The sequence below is a fragment of the Aplidium turbinatum genome, chromosome 10 (assembly GCF_918807975.1).
Source record: "Aplidium turbinatum chromosome 10, kaAplTurb1.1, whole genome shotgun sequence".
In the NCBI taxonomy this organism is placed as follows: domain Eukaryota; kingdom Metazoa; phylum Chordata; class Ascidiacea; order Aplousobranchia; family Polyclinidae; genus Aplidium; species Aplidium turbinatum.
In genome coordinates, this window is record NC_137481.1 from 13,016,387 (window position 1) to 13,034,518 (window position 18,132).

The 18,132-nt window shown below is 35.8% G+C and overlaps 1 protein-coding gene and 1 pseudogene across 1 annotated transcript; both read left to right on the plus strand.

Annotated features, from left to right (window-relative positions):
• Positions 1-5,574: 5,574 nt before the first annotated feature.
• On the plus strand, positions 5,575-6,534 carry LOC145778977 (DDB1- and CUL4-associated factor 11-like). Its single transcript, XM_082590560.1, has one exon. It carries the CDS (start codon positions 5,575-5,577, stop codon positions 6,532-6,534), a length of 960 nt encoding a protein of 319 aa, XP_082446686.1.
• Positions 6,535-13,217: 6,683 nt separating this feature from the next.
• Positions 13,218-17,825, plus strand: LOC145778244 (DDB1- and CUL4-associated factor 11 pseudogene; annotated as a pseudogene).
• The last annotated feature ends 307 nt before the right edge of the window (positions 17,826-18,132 follow it).

The window sequence follows — 18,132 nt, forward strand, 5'->3', positions numbered from 1 at the left end:
GAAACAAAACTTCAGCAATTTACTTCTTTCAATTTTCGCTACCTGGATATAACTTTGTGCATAATGATTCCCCAACCTCAGCTGGAGGGGTAGGTTTGTTTATTAATAAAAATTTTGTCTTTAATATAAACAACGATATTAGGTTTAATGTTACTGGTTGTGAAAACCTATGGGTTGAGCTACAACTGGCAAATCAAAAGAAGTTGGTCTGTGGTGTAATATACAGACATCCAACTTATGACTTTAGTGAATATCAAAGTCACCTGTTAGCATCAATAGATAATTTGAATCAAAACAACAGCACTTATTACATATGTGGTGACATGAATATAGATTTACTAAAGATAGAACACAACTTAAAAGTTAAAAATTACTGGCAGTGCTTAGAAAGTGCTGGTTGTAGCTCCCTAATTAACAAACCAACAAGAATTTCATCTCACAGCTCCACTCTCATTGATCACATCTACACAAACGATGTAGTTCATAATAAGAAAGCTCATATACTGCTAAGTGACATATCCGATCATCTTCCAATTATTACAATAATAAACTTGACTAAACCAAAATGTAATGCACACACTAGTCTCATTCGTGATATAAAAAAATTTAATCCTTAACAGTTTCTGTGTGACCTTGATGAAAATCTGAAAAAAATGACTGATATTAATTGCACTTCTGTAAATACCTCTATGAGCAAATTCATTAGCATATTTGAAACAGTCTTACAAAAGCATGCACCACTAAGGAAACGTACCCGTAAAGAAAAAAAATTAACAGGAAAACCTTGGATTACTAAAGCAATCTTGGTGTCTATTAAGTTCAAAAACAAACTATTTCAGTCAAGGTTAAAAGTAAACACTATCGAAGCATTAAATGAATACAGAGTGTACAGAAACAAACTAACACATATTAAAGAACAAGCTAAAAAAATGCATTATAGCAGATTAATTCATAGCACTCATCATAACACATCTAAGCTATGGCAAACAATAAATGACATAACAAAATTTAAAAAAAGTTGTAAACTACATACACCTACAAGTATCAAGAAGGAAGATGATGAAATCATCTCTGATTCTACTGCTATTGCAAACTCGTTTAATGAATACTTTGCTAACATAGGCAATAAAATGGCATCAAAAATTTCTGCTCCATCTCAAGATTGTTATCATGACCCTGTCTCAGTTATTCCTAACCACCCTAAAACATTTTTTCTTAAACCTATTACCACAGAAGAAGTATCAAAACATTTAAAAAACTTGAATGCAAATAAAAGCACTGGGATGCATGGAATACCAATTAAGTTTTTAAAAATGTCCTCTCCAATCATTTCTCCAATCTTAACTACCTTATTTAATGAATGTATTGTACAAACCACGTATCCAGACCAGCTTAAAGTAGCTCAAATTGTACCAGTTCACAAGTCTGGTTCATTTGAAACCTGTAAAAATTATAGACCTATATCACTTCTCTCCCCAATTTCTAAAATATTTGAAAAATGCCTCTATGAACGGATTTACAGTTATTTTGACAAATCAGATCTTCTGACTTCATGTCAACATGGTTTCAGGAGTGGTCATTCTACCTCACTCGCTGTCTCTCACATATACGATGAATTTATTTCAAATATAGATAAAAAAAACATAACTTGTTCAATATTTCTTGACCTTGCAAAAGCATTTGATACAGTAAATCATGATATCCTAATCAAGAAATTACAAAGATATGGAATACGTGGACTACCTTTGAAACTATTAGAAAGTTATCTCACACACAGAAAGCAATACACAATAATTAATGGTATGGCATCAGGTCTGCGCAGTGTAACATGTGGTGTTCCACAGGGTTCCACTTTTGGACCGTTGTTATTCATTATTTACATAAACGATCTTCCTTCCATTTCTTCTTTCCAGGTGAGCCTTTTTGCTGATGACACCAATTTAACTATGTCCAACAAAAATCTTTCTTCTCTAGAACAAAACGTCAATACAGAATTAATCAAAATTGACAACTGGATGAAAATGAACAAGCTCTCCATTAACTACAACAAAACTGAGTACATGATACTAACTAAACAAAAGCTCGATGTAAGGATGCACGTTACGATAAACGGAATTACATTGCAAAAAAAAGTGTATTAAATATCTTGGTGTATTAATTGATGACTCTCTCAACTGGAAATGTTACATTCAAAATGTTTGTAAAAAACTTGCTAGAGGCTCCTGGGCCATTCTTCAACTTAGAAATTATGTGGATACTAACACACTGAAGACTGTGTATTACAGTCTTATATATTCTCATCTTCAATACTGCATATCCAGCTGGGGTGGAGCTTGTGACAATGCGCTGGATCATTTATTTAAGCTGCATAAAAGAGTTGTTAGAACCATGACATTCAGCAACTATACAGCTCACACATTGCAACTCTTTCAAAAACTACAGCTGTTAAATATACAAGAAATTTATAAACTAGAGATAGCAAAATACATGCACAGAATCCATTTAAATCTATTACCAGAAACGGAATGTAATATCTTCCACAGACTATCTGAATGCCACTCACACAATACGCGCCAATCATCCAGCAGTAACTATTTTGTTTCAAGGGTGCATACTGAATTAGGTAAAAGGCAGATGTTAATAAGGGGTCCTAAAGTGTGGCATGAGGTCCCAGGTGATCTCAAAGGTCTTTCTCCAACTTCTTTTAAAAGAAACTTTAAACACTACCTTCTTGATTTAAACGCCACTGTTGAATAATAACTGTTTTGTCTATATAATTACATTATTCTATTTGCTCATCTCTTTGGTATACGTTGCTTTTTATCTTTTTTACTGATTAAAATTGTCGATTGATATCTCTTAAACTCCACTCACAATTAATTCATTCAGTAGCACGGTAAACCTGCTTAGTTTGTTTGCTTTTTTTTTTTTTTTTTTCTCTTTTGCATAATGAAAACATGTGTATCTGTATCACCAAATGCTTGATTTTCTTTTTTTGTATGTGTGTTTGTGTATTTACTGTATATATGTCATTTAGGCCTACATCACCAAGCTTGAGGTGGCTGCTGACTAGATGACCGTTTGGTCTTTTCGCAATCTCCTCGTCAAATGACACACAACCGATTATTATTGTATACTTTGTATTCTTTTCATGTTTGTGTTTGTGACAAATAAATAAATGAACTGAACTATAGTAGCACCGCTTTTGAAATTATGTCCAATGTCAGATTTGCTTGAAAAACTAAACGAATTTAGTGTGTCCATCCTAGCAGAAAACATCAATATTTTGCATTGAAATCTAAAATTGATGCGTTCATCAAAAAATTGAACATCTGGAAACCAAAGTTTCAAAATGTATTATCTGAAATGTTCTCACTTCGTCTACCATTCCAACCTAAACAACATTGAAACTACCTTGAGACCTGCATTAACAAATACTGAGCCACGGCTGGACTTGCTTTGTTCATACTGAATAAATGTGTTTGCTTTTTTGTTTTGTTTCCAGTAGGATGCCCAATGCCCATAGGCTTTGTTGTTATGGTCAGAAATAAATAAAAGGCAGTGGCTATTTAACTGGCGCCGGTCTTTGAATCTGAAACACTATTTGACCGGTCATGACGTCACTATATAAGGCACTTCTTTCTTTTTCTCTTTCAAAGCAAAAGACGAGAAGAGTGCCTATATAAGTTCTAAATTCGACAATTCTGTTCAACTGATTCGGTGGCGCGTAGGATAAGTTTCGGGCTGGTGTTCCAGAGGGAGTTCGATACTATGCGGAAGTGTTTTTTTTTTTTTAATTTTTAACTAAATTTTGACCCGAAGTGACTCAATCGTTAGGCTGCTGCATTTTTGTGGTCAATTTTTAATTTGAGTAGCCTACAGCCCAATTTTTTATGTCTTTTCAACTATGAGAAATAAAGTTAGAGTTTTTTAATTTTCTTGAATTTGAGAATTTCTCTGGATAATTTTCCGTTTGTCATAAGAGGATGTGACCGTGTTTGCCGAACGACGCAAAAATGTAATGCTTATGATGAACGGAAAATTATCCAGAGAAATTCTCAAATTTATATGGTCCATATCAGTGCTTTTCAACCCGTGGGATGGTACGCACTTGTGCGGATGAAAAAAATTGTATTGCGGATGACAAACGTGGTGCGGATGAGGCGGATGAAAATAGCCCATGGTTTCTACTTTTCGTTACGTGCAATAATTTAAATAAGCCGTATAGTAATTGGCAATAGCCCTGTGTCTTTGATTCCCTCGTGCTAATTCAGTCTTTTCATGTGGTTGGCCGTTACCCGTTACAAGGTTGCCAGTTCTGCGGTTTTTTGAAATTGTACTATTTTTGATTTGAAATCAAAGGAAAATTTCAGCAGTCGTCGTTGCGGGTTTTTGAGCTAGGTGTACGTTTTGGTTGCGGTTTTATAGTTTATAATATAATTTAAAAGTGTACTACTTGTTGAAGTTAACATGAGAATGTAGCCTACCGTATGGCTATATTGCAACATGTTTGGGCGTTTTGGTCCAAGTGATTAAGGATGTTTATAATCTAATAGGTAGCTCGCCCAATGTCGTCAAATTGAATTCGGTCCATGTCTGTATGTTGTCATGCCATCGCCTTGGTGGTCTGCCTCCTTTTCTTTTTCCGTTAATTTTACCGTCCTTGCAGATTTTGCTTACTCCGTATTTTTGATCCATACCCTTCCATTGTTATTCCACAAATAAGAAAATAAATATAGCTGCAAACTAACTACTTTTTTTATTTGTGCGGATGAAAATTTCATGAAATCAAAAAGTGCGTACCGCTGTTTTAAAGGTTGAAAAGCACTGGTCCATATGATTATGGAACTTGTCAGTCATCGGAGCCTCACCTTCACCACTGTCAACTTACGGCGAAGCAGACTGAGTTGCCTGCAAATATTTGATCACGCTATGCATCCAAATCGGATAATCAGTTAAATCATAAGAAGATTTGATGAAAACTTTAATAATAAAGTTTTAGTCAGTCTTAGTTTTGTTCTTTGCAGGTTACAACTAATTTTATTCATGAAGTGGTACTTAATTTTTTTTTAGTATGTGTCATCACTGTTTTCTTGTATTTTGTTCTTTTAACATTTTCAATGATGTATTTTTCATATAGGTTTAAGAAATGAAAGTATGGAGTGTTTAGGCAATAGACTAACTTTGAATGAAAGAGAATTTATGAATTGTGGTATTGGAATACAAGAAAGTAAAATTGCATCTTGCACAATGAAAGAAAGTGACTTGTATCAAAAGTTATTGATGAACCATGGAATACTTTCTGAGGCACATAAGCTTACACCAACTACTGTTAATAACAAAAATGTGGCTTTTGTTTTAAAACAAAGGGAAATAAGCCACTGTGGTTTCATGAAAAAACATGTTTTTTCGCAGGCTACATGTAGTCAATTGGCATCAGTTTATATACCAAACCGTGTTGAGCAAGAAATAAAGTTTGGTGATAGGGTATTTTGTGGAAACTATTCATTAGATGGAAACATCTTTGTGTCTTGTTGTCATGATCAACATATCAGAATTTACAACACAAATACCATGCTAACTAATATTACTCCAATTAAAGATGTCATTGCTGAAGATGTTGGCTTCAACATTTTAGATGCAACAATCAGAAGTGATTCCAAATATGTAGCATATTCAAGCTGGTCTAATTGTATTCATTTGTGTCCCATTTTTAAGGAAGAAGCTTCTGATTCGTTGAAACATATAGCACTAAATTTACGACCTAATCAAGAATATATTACTGTATTTTGTTTACAGTTTGCAAGAAATGGAAATGAAATTTTGTGTGGAGCAAATGATGGTTGCTTATACATTTACGATATAAAATGGAATGATAGGACGTTAAAAGTTTCTGCCCATGATGATGATGTCAATACTGTATGTTTTGCTGACGATAGCTCTCAAGTGTTTTATTCTGGTGGCGATGACGGATTAGTCAATGTTTGGGATCATAGAATAATTTCTGACACTGCTGCTTCACCAGTGGGTACCTTCGCTGGTCACAAAGATGGCATTACCTTTATTGACACGCTTGGTGATGCTAGGTATCTTCTCTCCAACAGCAAAGATCAGTCCATAAAACTTTGGGATACCCGAAAGTTTTCATCATCAGATGCAATACAACAAGTTCGTAATATCGTTTCTCAACAAACATGGGATTATCGTTGGGAAACCGGTCCTCGTGAGCATCCACCAGATATATCTGGTGACACTTCTATGATGACCTACAGAGGACATAAAGTGCTAAGTACTTTAATACGTGCACGATTTTCACCTCTTTATTCAACTGGGAACAAGTATATTTACTGTGGCTGTGGCTCTGGTAAAGTTTTCATGTACGATGTTCTTAGTGGGAAATCTGTTGCTGAATATCAAGGTCACACAGATTGCATACGCGATGTTGCATGGCATCCTTTCAAGCCAGAAATAATTTCAAGCTCATGTGATGGTTCAATAAAATTATGGCACTGGAATTCTGATGGGGTGGTTTAACAACCAACAACAGAGTGTATTTTTGGTAAAGCCTCTTTTTACTACATTGTTATTCAAAGCAAGGTGTCACTCTTTGTACATATCAAGCTGGTGTTGACTTTAATACACCAGATGCTTAGTTTGTAAGTGTTACTTGTGATAGCATTACAGTGCATTATTTTAAACGGTCACTCTGCGACAATTCAAAGCTGCCTGTAGACCACATTTTTCAGAAACAACCAATTCGGTGCTGATATTCTTGAATCCCGCTCAGGCTTCTATTTATTTAGAGAAATGTTAGGGATCATTTAGGAAGGCAGTTTCCATGGTTAACTTCCCATTTCCATAAAAATAAATTGGTTTATGTTGTAAAATGTAAATGTTTCAAAATGAATTGCACCATAAAACAGTATCAAAGTAGACAGTATCACACAATCGAAAATAAACGGATTTTTCTGATTTAGTGTAATAAAATGTTTGTTTACAATCATTTTTCAAAATGTTGTTTCTTGTTCTCTGTATTGTCTTTTGAAGCTTTACCAGCAAATAGAAGTGTTTGTTCTTTTCAGTTTTTATAGAAGTCGCCGTTTCAATATTGATTGCAACTTTAGTGACATTAAATTTTAAAAAGATGAAAAGTGACAAAAATTTAAAAAATCTCGTGGAGTCGGCCAGTTGTAAATCGTGGAGTTGGAGTCGTATATTTTTGCCTGACTCCACAGCCCTGGTTTTAATTTACTCGATCACTTCCTTAAATAATTTCTATTATAATTAGTTCAAATAAACAGATGCCACCTTTGAATTTTAGAGAACTTGCATTTCCATACAGACAATTGTATTTTAATCATAAAACCGTCATTTGACAGTGTGCAGTGTGCTGCAACTAATCAATTGTCTCCGAATCGGACATCTTTGAATTGGGCTATTTCATATGCTAAACTGTTGTTGGGATGCATTCAAGTGAAAATTGTATAATTGTAATGATAAAGCGTTTGTAAAGAGTGACATCATCAGTGAAAGAACTCAGTTTTGAACCACTTTGTGGCATTAAAAATGTGTTCATAGAACTTACAGACTGTAAACAACTAAACATGTTTACTTGCTTCCGTTCAAAACCGATAGTGTTCTCAACAACGCAACAACAATTAATGAATATTATGGAAGCAAACTACAATTGTCTTCTTTTTTTTTTAAAGTTCCACCACGGAAATTTGGTCTTTGGGAATGATAGGGTATCAGTTAAAAAGTGCCTATCTGTGCAAAATAAAATGTAAAATGTTGTATTACTAATAATGTTACCCAACAAATGTATTCTGTATGGTATTTTAAACAAACCGCAGTGAAGTAAGAAGCCCCCATTGTTTTTAAAGAGATTTATTACACTTACTCCAAATTTGAGATTCTTTTCTGTGCATGATTATTGTGTATTAATTTATTTTTAATTCACACACTGCATACATAATGTTGGTGGTGTTGACTTAGACTTTTTGACAGTGTTTCTTTTTACAACTGCCATGGTTAAATCAATTGTGTAGCATTGTATTATAATAATATAAGTGTATCATTGTATCAATTGTCTTGTATAGAAAATTATATGCAACATCTATTATACAGTGTGGATGTCCAAACGTTGGATTTTCTCAAAATCCTTTATTTTTATACCATTTTCGGACAAATTTTCGTTACTTGGGTCATGGATGGGTTTCTTTTAATTCCTTTATTTGATCATGTTCAAATTACCACAGAGTGTTTGGGGTGATAAAATTACTTGCCACTGTCTAGTTTCTAATTCATAACTGTCATATTTTTATACATATGGGCATAACATAACTGATCATGTCAAAAAATATGTTTTTATTTTATTTTCAAATGATTATATTTCCTACTTTTATTTTTATCAAGTAAATAAAACCGGGTAGGTCCGGTGTAACGGTCCAGGAGTTACTGCGGTCTGAAAGTTACCGTAACTTCTGGACCGCGTATACGCGGTCTGAAAGTTACTGCCAGTCCAGAAGTTACTAAAACAGGGTTTTCAGATTTGACGCTTGTAGCAGATTTGTATAAATGATTTCAACATTGGAAACAAGTTGAACTTGAAGACTTATCCACCATTGCATCTTAGCAACATGATTTACAGCAGAAACGTAATTCGGAATGAAGCGAAAATAAGATGAAAGTTAAAAGATGAGTTTTGTACCAGAAATTTTTGCTGTATTGGAATGAAATTTGAATTTGTAACCTAACAATTTACGTAGGCTATCATTTTAACCTGATTTGTATGTATTATACCATTTGAAGTTGTGTCCGTGCCTTACGTGTGTTGGCAAATAAATTTGCATGGGGAGGTGATTGACTAGATCAGTGGTTCCCAACTCATGGGTCGCGACCCAAAGTTGGGTCGCCTGATAATTTTTTTGGGTCGCTTGTTTTTCATACATATTGTATCTTGGGAGAAAAAAATAACAATAAAAAAATTTAAAACGTGAAGAGATCGATCACAAAACTGGAAAATATAAACACAAGTCATGAAGCGTTTCATGTCGAGACACCGGAAAGCTTTGTAGCATGATCGTAGTGCAAGAAGTTTTAACAATTTTCGCTTTTATTATTGTTATTATTATTATTAAATGTAAACCCAACAAAAATTTCAGTCTCAAACATAAATTAACTTGACAAAGTTACGGGATATATAATTATATATTGTAACGTGCACTAGACCTATGTCACGAACGCTATGTCGGACAAACTATGACAAACTTTTCCACACGTTGGACCACGCATAGTCTGGTGTGGTAAAACGCATCAAAGACAAAGCCCCAAGTGCTGTATGGACTTATTGCTTTCTCCACAGAGAGGCCTTTGCTGCAAAAAAGCTGTCTCAAGAGCGGCACGAAGTGTTGAATGATGTGAAGTGTGTAATCTTCATCAAAACAAGTCCACTAAATCGGCATTTGTTTTCGTCTTTGTGGATTCTGATTATTATCAAGCATTACTGTTGCACACAGAAGTGCGATAGTTGTCACGAGGTCGTGTCCTGAAGCAAGTTTGTAATTTGCGAGAGGAGATTGCTATCTTCCTGAGGCAACAGAACTGTGTGAGATTAGCCGAGAAGTTTTTGCAAGAAGATTTCAAGGCAAAAGTTGCTTACCTTGCCGATATATTTGACTCTCTGAATTCTCTAATTTTATATATGTGATTGATCGCGCCGCAAAAGTTTCTGCTTAACACAAAAATCTCATATTCTGGAAAAGTTATGTCACCAGAGATGAGTACGATATATTTCCTCAGCTAACGCAATATATCTGTGGCAATGAAGTTGATATTAAGCAAACGATAGTAATTAGACACCTGGAACAGTTTGCCAAAAAGTTTGTGCACTACTATGGAGAATCTCTAACACTTAATAACCAAAATGATTGGATAATTGATGTATATGTTGGAAAAGATCTGCCTCAACTTTCCATCCATGTTGCAGAACAGTTTATGGACATAACGACAGAAGTAGCAAACCGTATTTCTTTTGCGTCCTTCAAAGACAAATACCCCAAAGATTCTGCAAACATTCACTTTTGGGCTTCCATGTAGGCCTACAAAGTGTATCCCACAGTTTCACAATTAGGGATTCAAAAACAGATTCCATTTGCAACAACTTGGCTTTGTAAGATTGGATTTAGCGCCATGTGTGTATTGAAAACTGAACAGCGAAACCGGTTGGAAGTTAAAGCCGACATGCGGCTATGCCTAAGCAAAATAGCGCCTCGATTTCAAAAACTCGCTGACAGCAAGCCAGCACAGCTATCTCATTAGTGATTTGATAAACATATTATTTTCGGGAAAAGTTACTGCTTTTGTAGTGCTGTTTGTTTGCAACACAATCTTGTATGGCTTTTAAAATATTACGACAATTTGCTTGGGTCGCAAGATCTTACCAAACTGAATTTTTTTTTTAAATGGGTCGCCTTAAAAACGAGTTGGGAACCACTGGACTAGATGACCACTTAGCCTATAGTCTTTTGCTGTCATCCTGATTGTGCTATAATGCAAGCTACGATTCACAATGTAGTATTATGAGTGTTTTATTGACTCATTGTAGGCTATATGGTTCTGTTGAAACAAATAATTTAATTGATCATCGCTCCAAACATTTCAAAGTTTAAATCGTGGCTATACGTGAATCGGTGGCATTTAATAAGCCACAGGCCTTAATATATCGTGCAAAGTTTGCATTTGAAGGCTGACTTGTTAGCCGCTGGTCTTGAGTTGTAGTTGACGAACATAGTCTTTGACTATATTTTATGTGGGTCTGCTACTATTCGGTGAGTCCGATTCGGTGAGTCTGATTCGGTGAGTTCCTAACCTCTAACCCCTAACCCTAACTCCTAACCCCTAACCCTAAAACGGCAATGATAATTAGGCCACGGTACCCGATAATTAAAAAAAAAAATTGAAAAAATCCCCCGTTAAGGGATCGGACTCATCGAATCGGACTCACCGAATCGGGCCATTCCGTTTTATGTAGGCCTATTTCATGAAAGTTAAAACCAAAGTTTTCTAGTGAATGAAGCACTGAGCCTATTTTTGGTCTGGTTTTTCATAACTACCGTTTTGAAGAAATATAAAGTAACTTAGGCTACATGTAGGTCAACGGGTAGTCAAAACGCCATCAACCTTCAGTGAGTAGGCTATCACAGTCTCACACACGGGGAAGGCTTTAGCTTTTACGAAAGTGTTGAACACTTTGAGATTCCAATGAATTTCCGTTGGACTCCCATCGAAAACACGTGGCACGAAACTTAAAGTCTAGAATTATGGTTTCGTGGTGAGAATGTTTATCCTTGGGATTCATGCAGTGGCGTAGCTAGGGGGTGGGGGAGGCAGACCGCCCCGGGCGGCATGTCTGGGGGGCGGCACTTTCAGACAGGACGTTTTTGTTTTGTTGATAATGCAAAAGTACACGGAAAATAAAAGCAAACAGAATGGCAACATTCAAAACAGTGGCGTAGCCAAGAGGGAGGAGGAGTTTGGGGGTTACAACCCCCCCTTTGGCACGCATGTGACGTCACGATATTGAGAATGATGCTTTCAGTCTCTATGTCTCTAAAACAAAGTTTGCCTAATTTTAAACGAAACTCCATTAAAAGAGCGAGTTTTGCCAATACCAAACATTCAAATATCTCAGCCAGGAATTAGCAACAAGAAAACATAGAGACTAAGCTTTATTAAGTTACCGAAAAATTCCCAAGAAAACATGATCTTATCCTTTTGCTATGCCACCGGACAGCACCATTTTTCAGGAATATTTATACTAGGGGATTTATACCCACATTTTTGTTGAAAATGCTCTCAGAATGCACCAAATCCAAAGTAATTTTTCAAAATTTTCTGGGGGAGGCCTCCCAGACCCCCCGCCGCTGGGTGTCGTCTTTGGCGAGGGCGCCGTCGGGCTTCGCCCGCCGGCCCTTAAAACCCCCCCTTTCAAAATTACTGGCTACGCTACTGATTCAAAACATACAATAATTCCACTTTAAGTCAATTAAAAAAAATTTCATTTTCACATGCTTTTGCTTGAAGAGGCGGAAAAATCTGAATCCGCCCAGGCGGCACATTCCCTAGCTACGCCACTGGATTCATCTTTCGCATACTTGCAGAGGGTTTAATCTACTGACCAAGTGAAGTTTCAGTCCATTTACAAGTTTTCCTAAAAGAATTTCGAAAAAGCACACCCACTTACAATAGCAGTAACTTTTGGACTGCTTCTGCAGCGTTGCAGTCTGGAAGTTACTGTCAGTCCAAAACTTAACAGCGGTGCCCGGCGTTTTCGCAATCGATAGAAAAGCGAAAATTGTTTTAACTAAGTGTAATGAATTCCTTAATCTCAAACTAATGCAAGCTTTATAATCAACATTACAAAATACTTATAATTATTAATCTGACCTTTTGAGAGGTTAAAAATTTAATTATTTTTTAAAACAAAATTAAATAAAATTTAAATGAAATATTTGGCAACTCTTGTAACTTTTGGCATGCAGTAACTCTTGGACTGCTACACCGGTAATTTGTATTATTTGTAATAAAGCTTTCATCACCATTAAGGAGATTTCTTCAGTATTCTCTCAGAATTGTTGCAATAATTAAACATGTATATTTTGTATAATTGTATATATATTTTGTTAATGAATATTTATACCATCAGCATCCCAATTTTTCTATGCATGGTAATTAATTTATTATATTGATAAGATAGTAATTTTAAGTATGTTTCACTCTGATGTTAAAGAGCCAGTTCCAAATAGATTGTGTATTTAAACCCAAGTGAAATACTTTTTATTTCTATGTCAGATAAACAAGACTGAACAGCCGAGACACATTCACATTTAGGTTAGACACAGGGGTTGTATTGAGCAATTAAAAATATCAATGCTAAACACTTTTTGTCATGCAGCGTTGTTGTATCATTGTGTTACTTGCTTGTCGTCAATTTTAAGAAAGCATTACTTCTCTAGGATATCTGGAACGAGTTTTTTTTATAGAAAAAGTATTCTGATACAGTTTATTAACTGATTGCTGTATGTGGCACAGTCAATTGCCTCATGTAACATAATTTCAATTGGTTAGGCAAAGTTTTATGAACCTGTGCTGATGTAGTTTTATGTGAATATATGGGACACCGATTTTCAAGAATCTGGAGAAGCAGTGAAAGAGGAATGTCTAGTTCGTCAGAACACAGTTCTGATGAAGATGATTCTTCATTGGCAGCAGTACTTGCTGTTTTGAGAAGTGGAAGGTTGCGTCTTTTAGGCTCTAGACGTTTGTTATACGTAGATGATGCCGCAAACGAGAACATGGAGTCACAAGGGTGCGAACAAGCACAGTTTCCGAATACTATTAAAGACAGCGATTTATATCAAACAATTCTGATGAATCAAGGCATACTTTCTGATACAAGTGAAAGTAAGCAAACAGTTAAACATAGCAAAAATGTGGTTTTTAAACTTCGGCAGAGAGAAGTAAGTGGCTGTGGTTTCATGAAAAACCGGGTTTTTACACAAGGTACGTGTAGGTTTTTGGCTTCTCTTTATACTCCTAATTATGTTAAACAAGAAATATGCTTTGATGAAAAGGTGTTTTGTGGAACCTATTCATCAGATGGAAGTGCATTTTTATCTTCATGTCAAGATCGACATATAAGAATTTATAACACTAACGCTATGGCAACAACCCTCTTGCCATTCAAAGATGTCATTGCCAAAGACGTTGGTTGGAGTGTTTTAGACACAGCGTTCAGAAGTGATTCCAGATATTTGGCATACTCAAGTTGGTCTAACTTCATCCATTTATGTTCTGTGTATGATGGTGGAGATTCTAATCTTATACAGCATAAGGCACTGAACTTACAACCGGATCAGTACAATTTTGCAGTGTTTTCATTGCAGTTTACAAAAGATGGAAATGAAATTTTATGTGGAGCAAATGATGGCTACTTGTATGTATATAACCTTGAGCTCGACCAAAGAATATTAAAGCTTGATGCTCATGAAGATGATATCAATGCTGTATGCTTTGCTGATGATAGATCTCAAATATTATATTCTGGTGGTGATGATGGTTTGGTGAAAGTTTGGGACCGTCGAACTCTTTCAGATACTCTGACTTCACCGGTAGGAACTCTTGCTGGTCACAAAGATGGTATTACGTTTATTGACACACTTGGTGATGCAAGATACCTTCTCTCCAACAGCAAAGATCAGTCCATTAAACTTTGGGATATACGCAAGTTTTCATCATCAGATGCTATTCTGCATGTACGCAATGCAGTTTCTAATCAGACATGGGATTATCGGTGGGAGAGCGTTCCTAGACGAATGAGACAACAACACAAACCAAGTATACCGGGTGACACTTCTGTGATGACCTACACAGGACACAGAGTTTTAAATACACTGATACGTGCACGATTTTCACCTCTTCATTCATCTGGAAACAAATACATTTACTGTGGTTGTAGTACAGGAAAGGTGTTTATTTATGATATTCTTACAGGAAAAGTTGTTTCTCAAAGACGAAATCATAGAAATTGTGTGCGAGATGTTTCATGGCACCCTTTTAAGCAAGAACTTATTTCAAGTTCGTGGGATGGCTCAATAAAATTATGGCAGTGGAGTTCTGAAAGTGATTAATGAGTTTGGTGATGATGATGATTAATAAATTTGAAAGTATTTTATCTTTCTGGTGACACGTATTTTTAAAAGTGTATTATAACTGTCACAGTTTAGAAAACACCAAACTGTCTGATGATCAGATAGTGATATCCTCTCTAGGTTTTCTTCAAGTAACGAAATATATTTACTGCAGTTTTGTTTAACCGATCTGTATTTTCTAGTCCCAATTCCAATTATCTCTACAACGTCCCCGATAAATTTCCTGTCAACACATTGTCTACAACCAATTGACTTGGTCCAATTTAGTGGTGTTGATGCGTTTTTTGTCGTTTTTAAGCCTTCACCCGGAAGTTAAAGATTTAGACTGGAAGCTGATCTTCATGTCCACGTTCTGGTAAGCCATTAAGTGTCCTGACTGTCCTCTCAAGACACAGTCGCTTGCTTTTAAGGAGCGTTGAACCTGTACGGCTGTGTCCCTTAGAATATCGTAACTGGGCTCTCATCACTAATCGATTTATTAACTGCATATGAAATTGCTCATCAGTAGAAAAAATTAATTCAAAAGTTTAAATTCTGCTTAAGTTAAAGTTGAAGTTAACTCTCATACGATAACAGAGAATTTTTTATTTGTTCTGTGATTCTAACAATGCACATATCACCACCTTGGCATTAAATACAACTTACGTAAATGCAATTACAACAACCCTGTGTGCGGAAAAACGATCTGAAAATTTTTATGGTTGTATGTATGAATGTCAAATAAAAAAGGTGTTTTTCGATAACAATTGTTTTACGAATTGTTTCTTATTGCAGTTGCCAACCTAAGTTGATCAAGTGAATGGACATTACTAAAAATTATAACCTAAACAAAAATTATGTGGTTTGTCTGTCATACTTTGTGACCAATGCTTAAGAGTTTTGAGTTACAGTTCGCTCATTACCTACACTTACTCAATGCAAGTGCAGTGTTTTTCAATTTATGTTCGTACCAAACTTGTAATAGGAGGTGGCACGCCATGAACCGTACATTTCGAAAATAGTTTGTTTTTGTACTTTATCGTTTTGATTCATTTTGGCAATACCTGCGTAGTCTAACCTTATACTGACGTGGTTTGATCGTGTGCTCTGTCAACATCTAAATGCAGCACCGGTTCATATTCAATAAACGGTGGTTTTAAAACTGTTTTCTACTGACCCCCTTGGTATCCTTGGGGCTTGAACAATTTTGAAAGAGCCTGCGTATCAATCTTCATCTTTGTGAGTTTTCTCTACGTTTTTTTTTTACGTATTCATCTACTTATTAATTTCACTAGTGGCACTACAAACGCCAATTTGCATTTATGGGAAGATACGATGATAAATCGGTTGACAATTTCCTTTGCTTAAATTTGTGTAAGCTAATGTTTATTTTTTTAAATTAATGGAGGTCCGCGTATTTCAAGAAAGCAAAGTAAGTTTATTTATTGAAAGTTCGAGAATATGACTACCGTACTTAAGAAACTGCTGCAACATTTTGGCTTGGTTTCGATGTACTAGAGTAACTAGAACGAATTCATTTAGGCATTCAATTAAAAAATTATCATTAACTTTACTCGTACACTCGTAATTATAGTTCTTATTATCATGTCTATGTTTTATTCATTGCACTTTTTTCATCACAATGGTGTGTCATTTGGTTTGGTACCGGTATGCCATGAATTGCTTTAAGTCGGTGTGCCCATTTTCCTTTGTTTTATATAGGCCTACCACCAGTGGCGTAGCTAGGGAATGTGCCGCCCGGGGCGGATTCAAATTTTGCCGCCCTTTCAAGAAAAAGCATGTGAAAATGAAATGCGTTTTTTATCAGATTATAATCAAAAATCGTAGTCTGAAAGTGCCGCCCCCAGACGTGCCGCCGGGGTGGTCCGCCCCCCCTTAGCTACGCCACTGCCTACTACCGTAGTGATAACCTAAAATGCAAGCGGTTCTTTTGTATGAATACAAAAATCTCTTGCATTCGTATTGTCGAATGCTCCGGAGGTTGTTTCGTTGCCCTTGCAAAAAAATTTATGTATGATTTTTGAAAGATTGGTCGGCTTTGCAAATATTCTAATCGTGTAAAGGTGGTTCTCATACTTGATACCAAGTACTGAGGGATGAGAGGAAAAGCTTCTCATAATATACTAAGCCTTCAGCACTGACGAGAGTAGGGTGGCGAATTTCTTTTTTCGTCACTCTTTTAGCCTATCAAAATTTGACACATTTTGGGTCGATAAGGTTAGCGGTATTTGTTTAACAGGGTACATGCCAATGGTAGGCTATTTATTTTAACAACCATCCCAAGCTGGGAATTGAACTAGAATGACATAACTGGAAAGCAAGCACCTGATCTGTTGCACCATCACACTGCTTTCAGCATCCCGTGTGCCTATGCATTTTTAGCACCTAATCTAAATCCTAAATTTTAACCTAACCTTCGGCTGCTTCAGTTGAATTTTTTGTTATTTGAAGTTCGGTCGTAGGCATAAGTCGAATATGTCACATTTTGAAAATAATGCGTTATTGGTTGGAATGAACCTGTGTTTGCAATTGATGCTGTATTACGTTATCTTAGGTAGCATGGCGGTCGTCTGATAGTCTGAATGAGTTTCAGTTATTCAAAAATTTTATTTTGTTAAATTTTAGCCTACCTGAAATATCGCTTGAAGATTTTTGTGGTGGGAAATTTTCTCTATACAAAACTAGTTTGGTGTAGATGTAGCTGACAACCTGTTTAGACCTTGCTGGTGCAATCTAGCCAATCCTCATTTGAATGTTGTCAGCTTCATGATATGACGGCAGACGATTGCATTTTGTAAAAATGATGATGTCTTTCAATTATGTCTTTTATTACATTCATTGCAAAATACTGTTGCTTGTCTAATGTCTATGCAGAAATCTTTAATGTTATCATTTCGTGATTGCTTTTTTTTATTATAGTAGGCCTACCGTATGTTAATAGAGTTTAATATAGCATAGGCCCATAACAGTTATGCGATCAGATAGTGGGATCTCCAATTCATTGAAAGAGAAATGAGTAGCCTACCTTCTCAAAATGCATGTGAAATTTTTATGAACTCTAGCTTATTATTTGCATCACTGACGCATTAATTTTAGTTCAATAAATTTTACGCCACTTTAGTGACCGTTTCAACGTTGCTTCATGTGTTGGGTGATCTTCATCAATTTTCTTGTCAAAATAGAGTTAGGCTACCAGTTACCGTAACTTGAAAGCTAACGGTCAAACTCTGTGACTAGGCCTGCGACAGTAGCTTAAAGCTTCTATGAGTATGTGAAACCGCAAGGTTAAAGTGCCTCTGACAGGAAAATAAATTTGCTAAATTTACTTAAGATACCAAAGAGATGACACTAACAAACTTCCCTGACCAGCAAATCGTAAAAAATATCAACGAGCTATTAAGTTACACGCTTGCAAACTTTC